The 17,831-nt window shown below is 42.7% G+C and overlaps 1 protein-coding gene across 3 annotated transcripts in view; it reads left to right on the top strand.

The window, feature by feature from the left end:
- Positions 1-17,831, top strand: part of ARHGAP5 (Rho GTPase activating protein 5) — a 568,297-nt gene that overhangs the window by 77,973 nt on the left and 472,493 nt on the right. For all 3 annotated transcript variants that reach the window (XM_086936953.1, XM_086936954.1, XM_086936955.1), the window contains one exon: positions 13,885-17,792. In XM_086936953.1, coding sequence (XP_086793079.1) covers positions 14,064-17,792 — 3,729 coding nt within the window. In that variant the 5' untranslated portion in view covers positions 13,885-14,063. The remainder of the gene's footprint in view (positions 1-13,884; positions 17,793-17,831) is intronic.

Here is a 17,831-nt window from a genome sequence, read left to right as displayed (position 1 = left end):
TTGAAGGGGTGCATGCGGCCTGAGCAGTAATAATAGTAGTAGCTTCAGAGAGGGACTTCGGCCAATCGAAGTGAGCACTACGGGAAAACTGAGGCGCTGTCTACATTGAGGCACTCTACACTCCTTGAGGCCGCTCTACACTCCTCGAGGCACACTGCACATCGAGGCACACTGTAAACTTATTTTAAGTCTGTTACGTTATTTAAAAAAAATGTAGTAGATTTTGTTAGAATTACATTTTAATTGTGATCAAAACGCACAGAGCAAAAACTGCAGCTTTCTTTGTGTATTGTAGTGGGAGATTGTGAACATTGAGGAGCAGCCATATCGTTCATCTTTGGGCAGAAATGAGTTTTCTTGGTGACTGAGGTTTGCTTTTGTGCCCTGGAGACTGAGTAGCAGTGAATATTTATTAGCTGCTTCTGATGAGTACAATCGTTGTTTCCATCGGCGCGTTTCACAAGTTTGCATGCAAGGAATGTTTTTTTTAAGTGATATTTAAGTGCCAACTCTTATTTCTCACCTTTGCAGTATGAGTTAGAGCTTTTAGAAATGTTTATGGCTTTTTTTATTTGTAATTCTTTAGCATTGGCTACAGGAAACAAAAATGCTAAAGATTTACAAAAAAAAACCATAAACAATTCTAAAAGCACTAACTCTAATGATGCGAGACCTATTGCATTTCCAATGCTTGTTTAATAATACTTTGATGATAGCTCCAGTCTCCCTAGAACTCTAAAATGCTCTCTAACATATACAAGCCAGGGAATATTGCCCCTAATATAGCTTCATACAGTCTAAAATAATAATCTAGTCAGACCTAGAGCATTGTTTACCTTGACAGTACACCATAGGAAAAGAGCTAGTAACTGAAAATAATCTGCAGTGTAACTCATACCTAGCTCTTCATGTAATATTTCAGTGAGAATATATTGTCCTTCCCTAAAAGACCCTCTAGGAGTAGCAGAGAATAAATTCTTTAGGAATCTAGAGTCCTGACTTTTGTCACGCCACGGTTCAACTTCGCTGGCAATTACGCCAGCTTATACCCCAATTTCAGGCGAAAGGAGCACAGGCTTTTCTGTTGAATCCTGCAAAGTTAAAAATAATTCACAAAGAACGTACTTATTTTCTAACTTCAGAGGAGGCTGCCAAAGAGTTATTAACTTCACTGTGATCAGGAGGGGAGGAACATAAAGTTTAAAAATAAAAAAAATAAAAAAAAGGAGGGGGGAGGGGAAGAGGGGAGGGAGGGAAAAAGAGAGAAAAAAAAAGGGGAAACAATAGTTATGATATGGTGACATGATGACACGGTGACATGGTGGCTATATGTCCCTATAAGTATCAAGGTATTTTTTTTCTTTCTTTTTTCTTTCTCTTTTCTTTTTTGTATTCTGTTTTCCTGCTTAGTAGCTTGCTACAGTGATTAGTAGTTAGTATAAATGCACAATGGATGTATACTATATGTTGAAGCATAAGATCTTAAGATTTAAGAAGCGGGGCTAAAGGATTCTTACTTGGTATGATATTGGAGTAGTAGTAACAACATGATGTGGAACCATAGGGAGAGAGCCTCTTAGCGCCTATCACATCATCAATGAGAGGGACAAACCAGTCCCTTTGCCCTGATAGGTTGGGGGAGGGAGAAGGGGTGGGGGGGCTCAGGTTGAGCTTGGGGTGGGCCAGCTGGGAGGGTAAAATGGGGGAAAAAAAGGTTTGCAAACAAAAACAGAAATTATCTAATGGTGTAGTTATAGGAAATTTCCTTATTTTTTTGCTAAATTTGCTTGTTGTCTAAGCTTTGTGAAAGGTATGAGACATATAATAAGATCTGAGATGAACTTTGAAATCCATGCTCTCAATAATATCGTATATATGCTGAATGTGGTAGTAGGAATAGAGAAAATATATCAAATAAATGGAAAAATTGAGAATCTGTTCTTGGAATATATGTGGGATTAATAATAGAAAAAAGAGGGGAGTTGCTGCTCAGATTATACAGACTATGAAATTGGATATCTTATGTTTACAAGAGTCACATATTACATGGAATGATAGAAAAATGTATGATGAGCTGGGGATGAAATTATTAGTATGTACTTCACAAGGTACAACAACCAAAGGAGTAGCAATTTTAATTAGAAAAGGGTTGGGGATCTTAATCAGGAATAAGGCTGATCAATATGGCAGATGGGCAATAGTAGAGATAAAAATTGATAGCAAAATGTGGACTATTTGCTCAGTATATGCCCCAAATTGAGATGATCCAGAGATTCTAAACTTCTTAAATCTAGAATTAGCTAATTGGTCTCCATTACTAATATTCTGTGGGGATCTTAATCTTCATATAGATATAAAGAAGAATGTACGTAACATCTCACATTATCAAGGGATTAAAAAAAAATCTTTTAAATCTCTAAATACTTTATTAATGGATCATGGGTTGTTTGATGTTGCTTTTGAAAAGAATCTCTTGACATCTGGATTCACATATTTCTCTTTTCCCCACAAAAAATCTGTACGCCTTGACTATTTTCTTATTAAAAAAATACTACTGTGCGACACTAAATTTGAGATCTATCCGCGAATAATCTCGGATCACAACCCGATTCTAATTGAAATTAAAATCAATTTAGTGACTCCCCAGGTTAGGACATGGACCTTTGACAGAAAATTGTTAGTGGATACTGAATATGTAGATATTATGACTAAATGGATAAAATAATTTTTTTATATAAACAGAGGAACGGCCTCAATCCAAAATGTTTGGGATGCATTTAAGGCGGGGATCAGAGGGGAATCATTATCATATGTTATTAAAAAACAAAAAATAATACGAGAAAGAGTAGATCAAGGCTTTAAAAATGTATTACTATCCTCTTGGCTGCTAATGACAAGGGTAACTCGTCATGGACTTTCCATTGATTTCAATGGAAATTATATTTTAAACAACGAAGGAGTGAATTAATGAAAACAAAATAAGACAAAACAAGATGTGTTAGGTTATACAATGGTCCCTATCCGGTTGGCGTAACTGTCAGGTTGGAAAAATCCAATCTTAGCAATCAGGAGGTCGCAACCCAGTAAAATAGTGTAACTACACATGACTGGAACAGGAAAAGTAAACCTCTTTGTTAAAAGGACCCTCACTCACCACTAGTTGGTGACATGCTTCATCATAGGGTCCCCGCTGGGGTGGCCGAATGCCCCCCAGCGTGCTACAACGCCTGATTTACAGCGGAGCGGGTTGATGTTGAGTGTGACAGTGGTTTAACTCAAAAGAAAATGTGTTGCAAAATTAGTGAGTGTAGAATTTAAAAATTACTAGGTTAAAACCCGAACAAAATCTTCAATGTGGGTCAACCTGTATCCAGATTAAAAAGACGGACAAAAAAGGTTCTGAATTTAGAAACCTGTGTCCTTGAGTGAGATATAAGGTCAACATGTTTCTGCTGTAAAAATGCAGGATCGCACAGCATTCGTCAGGACCATAGACCACTAGCACTCCGGTGGTATGTACACACTAAGGTACACCCTCCCGTGAGGCACTTGATGTGAAAAATTGAAAGAGTATGATGGAATTACTCACAGATATTGCCCGTGTCGGCACACTGTGATTCACAGCAGCCCAAGTTACAGCTAGAAGAAGGGAAAATCACTTCATGGGTCAAGACAGCACGGGAATTGTTCACGCGGTGTAAAATTTTTCCACTCGCGACTCCCCGTCCAAAACCTATACTACAGGACTGCCGTCTGCCCGGAGGTCCTGTAGTATAGGTTTTGGACGGGGAGTCGCGAGTGGAAAAATTTTACACCGCGTGAACAATTCCCGTGCTGTCTTGACCCATGAAGTGATTTTCCCTTCTTCTAGCTGTAACTTGGGCTGCTGTGAATCACAGTGTGCCGACACGGGCAATATCTGTGAGTAATTCCATCATACTCTTTCAATTTTTCACATCAAGTGCCTCACGGGAGGGTGTACCTTAGTGTGTACATACCACCGGAGTGCTAGTGGTCTATGGTCCTGACGAATGCTGTGCGATCCTGCATTTTTACAGCAGAAACATGTTGACCTTATATCTCACTCAAGGACACAGGTTTCTAAATTCAGAACCTTTTTTGTCCGTCTTTTTAATCTGGATACAGGTTGACCCACATTGAAGATTTTGTTCGGGTTTTAACCTAGTAATTTTTAAATTCTACACTCACTAATTTTGCAACACATTTTCTTTTGAGTTAAACCACTGTCACACTCAACATCAACCCGCTCCGCTGTAAATCAGGCGTTGTAGCACGCTGGGGGGCATTCGGCCACCCCAGCGGGGACCCTATGATGAAGCATGTCACCAACTAGTGGTGAGTGAGGGTCCTTTTAACAAAGAGGTTTACTTTTCCTGTTCCAGTCATGTGTAGTTACACTATTTTACTGGGTTGCGACCTCCTGATTGCTAAGATTGGATTTTTCCAACCTGACAGTTACGCCAACCGGATAGGGACCATTGTATAACCTAACACATCTTGTTTTGTCTTATTTTGTTTTCATTAATTCACTCCTTCGTTGTTTAAAATATCATTATTGGGGTACAGGAGTGTTTACTCGCGCCCTATCTCTCTTGTTGATTTTGTTAATGGAAATTATATGGCATCACTAATAATGCCTTAGCAGTGAAGGTGTTATGGGAAAAAAATTTATCAACTGCAATTATTCAAAATCTTCCAACTGCAGATATTGAAACAAATCTAGCAATCCATAAAGCTGCTTTATATGAATCTTTTGCTTCAAAATTGGCAGGGATAATAGCGACCCATAGATCCCAATTGTATGAGATGGCTGAGAACGCAAGGAAAATTTTGGCTAAAAGAACTAGACAAAAAGAGGTTTACAATACAATTGATTCAATTAAAGATGAAGCGGGACATATACATAATAATCCTGAAGAAATTCTAGAAACCTTTCGACAATTTTATCAAAAACTATATACGTATAATGATGATTCTTATTCTTTGCAAGATTGTATGAACTTCGCTAGAGCTAATACTCTACCACTTCTATCTAATGATCAAATGTTAGCTCTAGAGGCTGAAATCTCTTGGGAAGAAATTGAAAAAGCATTAAATTCTTTAGCATTAGGAAAAGCCACTGGACCCGATGGCATCCCATTGGAATTTTATAGGGTTTTTAGAAATGTCATAAGACAAGATATACTTATCACTTTCTTAGAAGCACAGAGAGGTTCTCCACCGGACTCCTGGGCCCAGTCGTTGATAATGACATTTCTTAAAAAAGATAAAGATCCACTAAATCCGGCGTCATATAGACCGATATCTCTAATTAACACAGACAGTAAAATATATTCAAAAATATTAGCAACACGATTGTCAAAAATAATTGCAACAATTGTATCCCGGTGGCAACACGGGTTTATTCCAAATAGGGATACAGCAGATCATGTACGGAGGGTCGTGGCTATTATGGACTGGGCTGAGGGAACTGAGACATCAATAGGAATCACCCTATTGGATGCCGAAAAAGCATTCGATAGGGTGACTTGGCCCTATCTCTGGGATTTGCTAATAATAAAGGGTTTTGGTCCGGGAATCATAACTGCTTTCAAAACCTTATATAGAAATCCAATGTCATCAGTTAAAATCGGGGCTATGAAATCAGATGTATTTCCTATTCAACGTGGAACACGTCAAGGCTGCCCATCCTCCCCACTCCTCTTTGCTATCTATATTGATATCTTTCTTAACCAACTAAACCAAGATGAATATATTGCTCCAGTGACAGTGGGGGGTATAAATTATAGAGCCCTGGCATACGCAGATGACTTAGTCGTGCTTACTACGGATATAGAGAGGACGTTTCCTAGAATTGAAGATCTGGCAAATAATTTCGGCTCCTTTTCAGGTTACAAATTAAATCTATCTAAGACGCAAATAATTTATGTCGGTCAAGACTCTCCACCTATTGGCAATATAGTCCGTGAAGCAACATATTTGGGGATTAAATTAACTACTCCTATAATAAAAATTCCAGATATAAATTTTGCCCCGATTTTGAGGAAAGCGAACTCAACATTGGAAAGAATAGACCATTTGCATCTATCCCTATACGGCAGAAATAATGTATTAAAAATGCTAATTTTGCCAAAATTTATATATTTATTTAGAACAATTCCTTTGGAATTCCTGCTGGAGTATTTTAAACAACTTGAAAGAATGTCAGGAAGATTCTTATGGGGGTACAAGGGTATCAGAAGGGCATATAAAAAAATGATACTGCCAAGGGAAAGAGGGGGATGGTCTGTTCCGCATATGTTATTTTATTATCTTGCTACGATATTTCCGTGTATTGCACCATTAATCGTGGGCAAAAAAACTCCCATTTCAAATGCACACTCTCCCTCGATCTATGAATTAGTTCTAGGCCAGGATTCTAATAATCAATTTCTAAGAATAATAGAACCGAGCTATTACAAAAAAACAAAATTTAAGATCATATTAGCAGCTTTTAAAGCATGGAGAATCATTAAAAAATTGGTGGGGATCTCAAAGGTTACAAGATATACTCCCCTAAATTCTCCACACTGCTTTCCCCCCATTTTTAGAGACGCAGTGATGAAAAGGTGGAATAACAGCGGTATATATTTTCTGAGTGATTTATATACGACTAATGCAAATATTCTAATATCCTTTTCCGATTTACAACAGAAATTTAAAATTCCTTCACAAGATTACTTTAAATATCTACAGTTATCTAGTTTTCTAAACTCTTTAATGCTCAATAAGTATCAAGACTTAAAATCGATCTTGTTGATAGAAAGTCTGTATGTTAAAAGAAAAATAGGATACTATTATAAACTTTTTATGACTTTTCTATCTGATGATCTTTCTGGGATTCAACATAAATGGGAAGAAAAACTGAATGTAGATAATCTGATGTTGGAGGAATCAATTATAATGGCTAATAATATTCTGATTACAGGACGATCAAGAACTCAGCATTATATGGCAATGTTTAACCTTTATCACACACCGGAAAAAATTATGAAATGGGGGGGCACGGCAGGTATAATGTGCAATCGATGTATGCATATGGGAGCAGACTCAATACATATGTTTTTCTCATGCATCAAATTACATGGGCTTATTCAGCAATTACAATTCTATATTGAAAGAATTACAGGAAAATTGATAATTGTTACACCAGAATTGATTTTATTTGGACTTTCATCAGATACATTAATATTTGAACAACAACATTTGATTTTCATTATGTTAGCTGAATATCGAGCATGTATAACTCAGGAATGGATTAATTCAATTCCACCATCGTTCTCTATGTGGAGAGCCCGCTTTTTAGCAAAGTTTAATTTTGAATCAGCTATATATGCAACTAAGGGAAGGAAGAAGAGACAATTAGGGATGAAAATTTTGGCTCCGGTACAACAATGGATTCAAGAGGAAATGACTTAAAAAAATTTTTTTTTTAAAAAGTAGTATGTATATATATATATATATATATATATATATATATATTCATTTGTGTAAACTTCTAAAAATGACAATTTTGTTGTGTTACGCTGATATATGTAATATGTAATTGTGTTAAATTCTGTGTGTTTGCAACCTGAAAATAAAAAAATAAAAAAAGGAATCTAGAGTCCCATAACCCCAGATCTCACTTCCAAAGGTAGAAATGTAAACCTCCAACATAGTTTATAGTGGCTTAGGACCCAATCGGGAGGAAAAATCATTTACTCCGGCTCACGTGCTCCTAAAATGTCCGGTATACTATTTTTTATTGGGGTTTCCTGACTGAATCTTGAATCTATTAAGATACCCAAGTATGTAAAACTATCAACCTTGTTTGAAAGATGACCTTGACTAGAAAAGGTGACACTTTTTGTTTTTTTCCGGTCCCGGGACCATCACATGTGACTTGTTAAAATGAGTATGCAAATTCAGGCTACTCATGAAATCAACAAAAAGATCTAAAAGCCACTGCTGGCTTCTAGCTGTGTGGGAATTAAACTGCATCCCAGTATAGAACAGATCTGGGAGTAATCTGCCCCGACTCTTGGCACATCTATGCCCGATATAAGGAGTGTTTTCTCTAATCGGTAAGCACACGTAAAGAAAAGTAAGGGTGACCCAGATACATCCCTGCTTTCTAAGGGCAAAGTGCTTAGTGTATTTGCCGTTACTGCCACAACGGAGTAAAGCTGGCCGCCCAAAGTGAAGATCCCTGAGAAAGCTCATCACAGCCACACCCACCCCCATGGACCCAGCTCTGTCCAGAGCTGCTCTCTGGTAACCAGATCCAATGTAGAGCTGGTGTCCATGAAGGCTAGATGAAGGGCACCCTCTTTCGCCCGGACATATTTATTAATTAGGAGATGAAGCTCAAGATTCTGATCCACAGTGCCCCTCCTAGTATCCAACCCATATTGAATATCAGACAATATATTCTGTTCCTTAACTCCTAGTTAATCATTTCAGTATGACCTTTAACCCCAACTCAATCAAGGAAATGAGCCTATAACCGGAAGAGTAATAATGGAATGGCGCCTTGACTCTGGGACGCAACATCGGGTGGCAACATTAATATATAGGGTACGAAGAGTGGGGCAGAAATCCGTAGGACTTTATGGTTTACTGAGTTTCGAGAGAATAAAGGGGAGAAGGGTTGGTTTTTGAGGCGGGGTGCTTTGTGAGTTTGTCATTTGCAGTTGGAAAAATACTGTCTTTAACAGGATCACGTTTGTGGTTTCTGTATGCTTTGGCCAATTAGAATAGTGCAACTCATTTTGTGATATTGAATTTCACCTCCTTACACTAACTTGTGACCCATGTATCTTAATTGACTGAAGGTCTAAAAATAAGTAGTTGTCAGTAATGTGAACTATCACCTATGATTGCACATTGATAGAAAAGGTCTTAAAAAGGTACGCATGGGTCTGTTTTTACAGTGGTGTTAAATACGAATGCTATAGTTTAAATCCTATAATCTTCATCATGATTCTTAACCATTACAATCAATCCTGCAGTTTATTAGGTCTCGCGACCTATCAATGCGCGCAAGCGCATCGAGCGGAGCGAGAATTCAAGTGCTCGAAATCCTCGTCAAACCAAGGGCTTCTTGCGCTGCGGTTTTCATTAAGTTCATGTGAATCACGTGACCAAACAAGCACGCGCATTCACGGCCGCACAGCACATCAAAGGGCTTCTCCCAGCGTGCGCTGTGCGGCTTCTCCTCCCCTAATTATTCATGGCCGGCCGCAGGCCGGTCGTACTTTCAGTTTCCCGGCCGCTCTGAATTATCAGGTACGTGTTGTTTCACTTTGTCTCCTAATTATTCATGGCCGAGCCATCCTCGCGCCGTCCTGTGCCTTCACTTTCTGCTTCTCTTACTCTCCCTATCGTCTTTCTTGCACGACTGTTTTTAACTCGTTTCTCCAACATTAACTATCATCCTTCTTGCAATTCACTGCGCCGTAATTGATCTACCAATTGTTTCCACATGCTCACCACGTCTAAGACAGCCTCTCACTGCGCCGTATTTAATGTATGTTAACACCGCGCTATCAATGTACCTTTTTAAACAAACCCAAATAGAGGACTTCTCTAAGAGGCATGACCCTGCCGTTGTTTATATCGTGCATGTACCATTTTGCATGGTTTAACAATTCTCACCACCATGCTCACCTCTAACAAAAGCAACACAGAAAAGCCAAATTCCATAGCTGCCGACTGTGCAATTAAAACCGAACGTTTTCCAATTTCCAAGAATGTTGATGCCTGGCAACGCTTCAGTGCCCGGGCGAACTCCGCCCACGGCACACCCGTCTCACTGCCACGGCTAAATGCGCCATCGCCCACGGATAATTACAGATGGAAGGTTTACCGCGTTTAAGGCCACACCGGCTTACAGAAAAAATGCCACATAGGTTTGACTCAATGTTTCCAATATCGGAACGGAGCTGCAGTGCCAGACCTGTGGTACTCTGAAATCATGAAAGACGAACATTCAGCCTGCGACAGGGTAAAGAGTAGACCTTGCCAATTGGACACGAGAAACATCTGAATGGCACTTGCAAAGTGAAGGTGTATTAAGGGGCAATGGCAATGAACTTAAACAGATTTATGGTAATGGCCCGCCCATAAAACGCATACAGGCAGAGGTTATGAAATTACGTTGCTTTGCCTGCGTTTGTTTCCAAAAAGTTGTTTCGCCAGTTTCTCTCTGATGCTATTCTTTACTGTAGAATAGACGCTAAACAGGGTTTGTAGATTGTAAGAGACCGTAAAAAAAGCATTCAGAAATGTTAGAAATTATTAAAAAATCAATTTCACACAATCATCTCCCAATAGCAGACCACAATAAAATCTGACAATTTGGCAAATGCAGTAGTGCTCACTTGGTTAGCGAGAAAACGGGTATAACACAGTAGCCATTTCAGTCTGCATTATTACTCGTCCATATGGCTTTTATAAAATGCATTACAAGGAGTCAAGTCCAGGCAAGTGTGGAATAAGCAGGCCCACATGGCCGAGATTTTCGCGGCAGCATTTTCCACATAAATGTATATTTGCCGCACTTGCCACATAAACCATTATCCACTGCATTATCTGCAGAGATGGCACCGTGCATGTGCCCGTGCACGCGCTTTTCTCCCGAGCCTCTGCATCACACTTCAAAGGAATTCCTTCCGCTCCTTATCTCCTCAGGCACTTAGCGTCTACGTGTGTCTCCCAGGCTCCTCACAGTGCCATATGTCCTCAGGGCATCACACTTCTAACGCGAACAACCATCTGCTCCTTGGAATGCTGGCATGGTTGCCCAGTGCTGCCTGATCTTCTTCAAAGGCAGCTTGTAACCCGAGCTGCCCTCTGCCTTTGCATTCTGAACTCTTTCTTGGATTTCACACACATTCCATAGCGCTTCCTTCTACCTTTCACCAGGCACACACACACACCACCAGCCATCAGTGCACGCTTTCACCAGGCATACACACCACCGGCCCTCAGTGCACACTCTCACCAGGCACAGACACCATCAGCCATCAGTGCCCGCATTCACCAGGCATACACACCACCGCCGTCAGTGCACGGTTTCACCAGGCACACACACACACCACAAGCCTTCAGTGCACGCTTTCACCAGGCATACACACCACCGGTCTTCAGTGCACGCTTTCACCAGGCACACACACACAACACCAGCCATCAGTGCACGCTTTCACCAGGCATACACACCACCGGCCGTCAGTGCACACTCTCACCAGGCACAGACACCATCAGTCATCAGTGCACGCTTTCACCGGGCACAAACACCACCAGCCGTCAGTGCACGCTTTCACCAGGCACCCACCACCAGCTGTCAGTTCACGCTTTCACCAGAGACACACACTACCAGCCATCAGTGCACGCTTCCACTAGGCACACACACCACCGCCGTCAGTGCACGGTTTCACCAGGCACACACACACACCACAAGCCTTCAGTGCACGCTTTCACCAGGCATACACACCACCGGTCTTCAGTGCACGCTTTCACCAGGCACACACACACAACACCAGCCATCAGTGCACGCTTTCACCAGGCATACACACCACCGGCCGTCAGTGCACACTCTCACCAGGCACAGACACCATCAGTCATCAGTGCACGCTTTCACCGGGCACAAACACCACCAGCCGTCAGTGCACGCTTTCACCAGGCACCCACCACCAGCTGTCAGTTCACGCTTTCACCAGAGACACACACTACCAGCCATTAGTGCACGCTTCCACTAGGCACACACACCACAAGCCGGACAGGCACACACACACCACCAGCCATCAGTGCACGCTTTCACCAGGCCTACACACCACCGGCCCTCAGTGCACACTCTCACCAGGCACAGACCCCATCAGCCATCAGTGCCCGCATTCACCAGGCATACACACCACCGCCGTCAGTGCACGGTTTCACCAGGCACACACACACACCACAAGCCTTCAGTGCACGCTTTCCCCAGGCATACACACCACCGGTCTTCAGTGCACGCTTTCACCAGGCACACACACACAACACCAGCCATCAGTGCACGCTTTCACCAGGCATACACACCACCGGCCGTCAGTGCACACTCTCACCAGGCACAGACACCATCAGTCATCAGTGCACGCTTTCACCGGGCACAAACACCACCAGCCGTCAGTGCACGCTTTCACCAGGCACCCACCACCAGCTGTCAGTTCACGCTTTCACCAGAGACACACACTACCAGCCATCAGTGCACGCTTCCACTAGGCACACACACCACAAGCCGGACAGGCACACACACACCACCAGCCATCAGTGCACGCTTTCACCAGGCCTACACACCACCGGACGTCAGTGACCAAGAGCAGACTGGCTTTCCTTCTTAGATCTGCTTTGCTGTCAATTTTCTACCTTTTATAACTAATGACCGAATCGTCACCCACTGCACACAATCCTTCCGAATTTTACATAAGGACTGAGAAAGCTAATAAGTTGGGCTTTTCTAATCTTATGCAGAGGTTATATTATATTCAAAAAGCCATTGTTATTGTAATATCAATACATCTAAGTCACGTCAATACAAAACATGTGGCATTACAAATGCTAAAAGTGTCACATTTGATAAAAGTATTGGCATTGTAAATCACAAAACCTAAATATAAAATGTCATTTACAAAACCAATAGCTCCAACTTTCCTACTGCGAGACCTATTGGCAACGCCAGTCAGGGCTGGCTCTAGGCTCATGGTGGCCCTGGGCAGGGAGCGTAGGTAGGGGGCCTGGAAGAGGGGGTCCGGGCGGGGCGGAGCGCACAGGCCAGTAAAGAGGGGAGGGGATCAGGGAGTTTAGAAGTGGAACAGAGCCGGAGGCCGCCAAATCCCTGCCAGGGGCCACCACGCAAATATGTATCCATCCTCAGAGGATTATTACATTAAGGATATTATTGGCGTGGTGGCCCCTGGGGTTTGGTGGCCCTGTGCAGGTGCACAGCTTGCACATGCCTAGAGCCGGCCCTGCGCCAGTGCTTGTCTCTAAATGTAGCCGTTCATCTCCAGGTGAGGGCGAGTTGGGACTCTCCTCCTAGCACCCTTAGTGGGCCTGCTTCAGCAGCAGTGACGCACTCCTACTTTATGCCCATCCAGATGATCTCTCTAACACTATGCTTTGTTTAAATTGGGTATATTTTGCCAAACTCTATCCTGCTTGAACTCCACATCCCGCCCTCAAGACAGGGAGAATTTCTCGCTTTCATCCTTGTTCTGTGTAGTTATTTTTTTGCCTAATTTCTAGCTACAAGATTTCTGACATTTGCTCCCCTGACTACTTCCTCTCAAGGTGCTAGTTGACATTCGAGCCCAGTGCTTTTTCGTGTCCTCTTTCGTGCTGCTGTCGAAACATACGAGTACACAGCATGTGGCCAAAGCTAAAGAGCATGTTTTTTCACATTGATGTTCACCTTTTGGGGCTTCTACGTTAGTGGGCTGCATCTGTGGACATTAAAAAGATTGCTAATGGGCCTTATTGTCTCTTTTGGGGTACTTGATTTGTGAAGGAAGATTGGGTCTATTTTAAACCTTTTAGGAGGGACTCCTAATGCCCTTGGAAGTTTTTGTACAACATTTCTCTCTCTCTCTCTCTCTAAATTTCACTTTCTCTGAACACTAAAATGTATCTCTCCTTAACAAATACTGATTGTTGAAAATTAGTTCTTTCTGTTTCACTATACTACAAGTAATGTGACTTGTAATGCTTTGTGTGTAAGAGTTAAGTTTCAGAGTGTGGTTTGAAGTCTGTCTTTGCAGATGTTTGGCTGCTCCCAACTAACTGCTTCTCTGTCTCTGTTGTCTTTAGATAGAAGATGGCCCATGACGTTAAAGATCTCAATTCGGAGAAGAGTGGCGGAGAAGCTGGCAGAGCTGACATGATCAGGCTTGCACTTTAGGATACACATCTCCAGCCTCACCGGAAGTCTCGAGCATGAGAGATCCATCCTGTTACCTCGAGGAGTGCAGCAGGATGAGCGGAGAGTTATGATGGCCAAGAACAAAGAGGCCCGGCCCCCGTCGTACACCGTCAGCGTGGTGGGATTGTCTGGGACAGAAAAGGACAAGGGCAACTGTGGCGTGGGGAAGTCTTGCTTGTGTAACAGATTTGTCCGCGCCAAGGCAGATGACTATTACCCTGAGCACACCTCTGTGCTTAGCACTATTGATTTCGGTGGGCGCGTGGTCAACAATGATCACTTTTTGTACTGGGGTGACGTAATTCAAAATGGGGAAGAAGGTATTGAATGTAGAAACCATGTCATTGAACAAACCGAGTTCATTGATGACCAGACGTTCTTGCCTCACCGAAGTACAAACTTGCAGCCCTACATCAAGCGAGCCGCTGCCTCCAAACTGCAGTCTGCGGAGAAGCTGATGTACATTTGCACTGACCAGCTAGGACTGGAGCAGGACTTTGAGCAGAAGCAGATGCCAGAGGGGAGGTTGAGTGTCGATGGCTTTGTACTGTGCATTGATGTAAGCCAAGGATGCAACAGGAAGTTTGATGATCAGCTGAAATTTGTAAATAACCTGTACTCCCAAGTAGCAAAGTCTAAAAAACCTGTAGTCATTGCAGCAACCAAGTGTGACGAGTGTGTGGACCACTACCTGCGGGAAGTTCAGGCCTTTGCGTCACAGAAAAAAAATGTTCCAGTTGTAGAAACATCGGCGCGATATAACATCAATGTCGAGACTTGTTTCACTGCACTGGTGCAAATGTTGGATAAAGCACGTGGGAAGCCCAAAATAATTCCTTATCTGGATGCCTATAAAACACATAGACAGCTTGTTGCAACTGCAACAGACAAATTTGAAAAACTTATTGTGCAAACTGTGAGGAATTACCATGAAACGTGGAAAACTGTGAGCAACAAATTGAAAAACCATCCTGACTATGAGGACTATATCAATCTGGAAGGGACTCACAAAGCCAAAAACACATTTTCGAAACATATACAACAACTAAAGCAGGAGCACATCCGGAAACGTAGAGAGGAGTATTTCACCACATTACCTAGAACTTTGAACACACTCATGCCAAATCTGGAGGAAATCGAACATTTGAACTGGTCAGAAGCGTTGAGTGTCCTGGAGAAAAGGGCTGATTTTCACTTGTGGTTTGTTGTGCTTGAAAAGAGTCCCTGGGATCAGACCGAACAGCTTGACAAGGTGAACGACAAGCGGATCCCGTTCGACCTCCTCTGCACTCTAGAAGCTGAGAAGGTGTACCAGAACCACGTGCAGCACTTAATATCAGAAAAGAGGCGGGTGGAAATGAAGGAGAAGCTGAAAAAAATTCTTGAGAGAATTAATTTCATTTCCCCTGGTCAGGCCTGGGAAGAAATCATGTGTTTTGTGATGGAGGAGGACGCGTACAAATTTATCAACGAAACCGATCGTCGAGATGTGTATAGCAAGCATCAGCGGGAAATAGTAGAAAAAGCCAAAGAGGAGTTTCAGGAAATGCTTTTTGAGCACGCTGAGCTTTTTTATGACTTGGACCTCAATGCAACGCCCAGTACTGACAAGATGAGTGAAATTCATGCTGTCCTTGGTGAGGAGCCAAGGTACAAAGCTTTACAGAAACTTGCCCCTGACAGGGAATCTCTTCTCCTGAAGCACATAGGTTTTGTCTATCATCCTACTAAAGATACATGTCTCAGTGGCCAGCAGTGCATGGACCTTAAAGTGGAGCAAGTGCTTAGCAATCGCCTTCTGCAGTCCAACACAGGGCGCTTGACCATGTATCAGGATGGTGCTAGCGTGGACAAGCTTAACCTTTTTATTTTGGGCAAAGATGGGTTGGCACAGGAGATGGCAAATGAAATACGGACACAGTCCACGGATGACGAGTATGCCTTAGATGGCAAAATTTATGAACTTGAATTGAGACTGCTTGATGCAAATTCCCCATACCTTGTAACTCAGTTATGGAGCTCCACTTTCAAACCCCATGGGTGCTTCTGCGTTTTTAGCTCCATAGAGTCGCTTAATTTCATTGGAGATTGTATTGGAAAAATAAGGTCTGAAGCTGTACAGGTAAAAAGGGATAAACGCATGGCCAATCTTTCATTCACTTTAGTTTTAGCAAATCATAGAGACAGCGCTGCTAAGAATCTACCTATTTTGAGGCATCAAGGGCAACAGCTGGCCAATAAGTTGCAGTGTCCTTTTGTAGATGTACCAGTTGGTACATACCCACGTAAGTTTAATGATACACAAATAAAACAAGCTCTACGGGGCGTGCTGGAGGCCATGAAGTACAATTTTGATGACGCAAGTCCTGTTCCCATCATAAAGGATCTATCCGAAGCAGACTTAATAATTGTGATGTGTGCCATGTGCGGGGATCCTTTCAGTGTCGATCTCATTCTTTCACCGTTCCTCGACTCTCAGACCTGCAGCGCCGCCCAGCCTGGCCAGAATAATTCCTTAATGCTTGATAAAATCATTGGTGAGAAAAGGAGAAGGATACAGATCACCATCCTGTCGTACCATTCGTCCATTGGAGTAAGGAAGGATGAGTTGGTGCATGGGTACATCTTGGTTTACTCTGCCAAACGTAAAGCATCCATGGGTATGCTTCGGGCTTTCCTGTCCGAGGTCCAAGATACCATTCCTGTCCAGTTGGTTGCAGTCACGGACAGCCAGGCTGATTTTTTTCAGAATGATGCAATCAAAGAGCTGATGACAGAAGGCGAGCACATTGCCACAGAAATTTCTGCAAAGTTCACTACCCTTTATTCCTTGTCTCAGTATCATCGCCAGACTGAGGTTTTTACACCCTTCTTTAGCGATGTGTTGGAGAAGAAGAGTGCAATTGAGAACTCTTATGCGACTGATAACACCCGGGAATCCACCAACACGAGTGAAGATGTTTACCTCCCCATGCACCGGGGCAGTTCCCCACCTTATAGCTACTATCCAGATTCTGAAGATGATACGGAAGCCCCACCTCCATATAGTCCGATTGGGGATGATGTGCAATTATTACCGACACCTAGTGAGAACCGGTCCAAGTTTCGAGTGGACATGGAGGGTAATGAGTACCCCATACACAGCAGCACCCCGATTAACTGCCACGACCTTGAGCGTGGCCACAAAGTGCCGCCCCCTATAAGGCCCAAGCCAGGTGTACCGAAGAAAAATGTGAAGCCGCTGGATCCAATACTGGTTAAAACTATTGAGGCTGGTATTGTTAGGAACCAAAAGAGGCTTCCTCGTGTGCCGTTGGCGCACCCTGAGGATTTGGAATCGTCTGATAACCACGCTGAATCAAATGATAGCATTTTACGAGGGAGAGGATTTCTTGATTCTTGTGGCACTGAGGACAGCCACAACCGTTTAATAAAAATGAAGAACTACTATGGGGTTGCTCATGCCCAGGGGGAGGAGGAAAATGGGATTTCAGAGAGATCAAAGAATCATGTGGAAAGGCGGCCTTCCAAGTACAAGTACAGGTCCAAGACACTATTTAGTAAAGCTAGGTCTTACTATCTGGCAACCAATTCTGATGCAAGTGATGACGAAGCTCCGCCGAACAACAAACCAAAATGGAAACCAAAGGAATATGGAAGTGAGGAAGATCCTCTCCTTTCTCCAGTGGACTGGGCCGGTGCTGGTGGGATCGACAATCCTGCTATCGCCTCTGACCAGGAGGTGTATGAGAAAAAGCCGAGAAGAAAACCTCCTAAAGTGAAGGACGAAACTAAGGTATGGTTTTCATTTTTTATTTTCATCTGTTCTCATAGA

The sequence above is a fragment of the Lissotriton vulgaris genome, chromosome 9, assembly GCF_964263255.1.
Source record: "Lissotriton vulgaris chromosome 9, aLisVul1.2, whole genome shotgun sequence".
Lineage (NCBI taxonomy): Eukaryota > Metazoa > Chordata > Amphibia > Caudata > Salamandridae > Lissotriton > Lissotriton vulgaris.
This window is presented reverse-complemented; position numbering and strand designations above follow the sequence as displayed.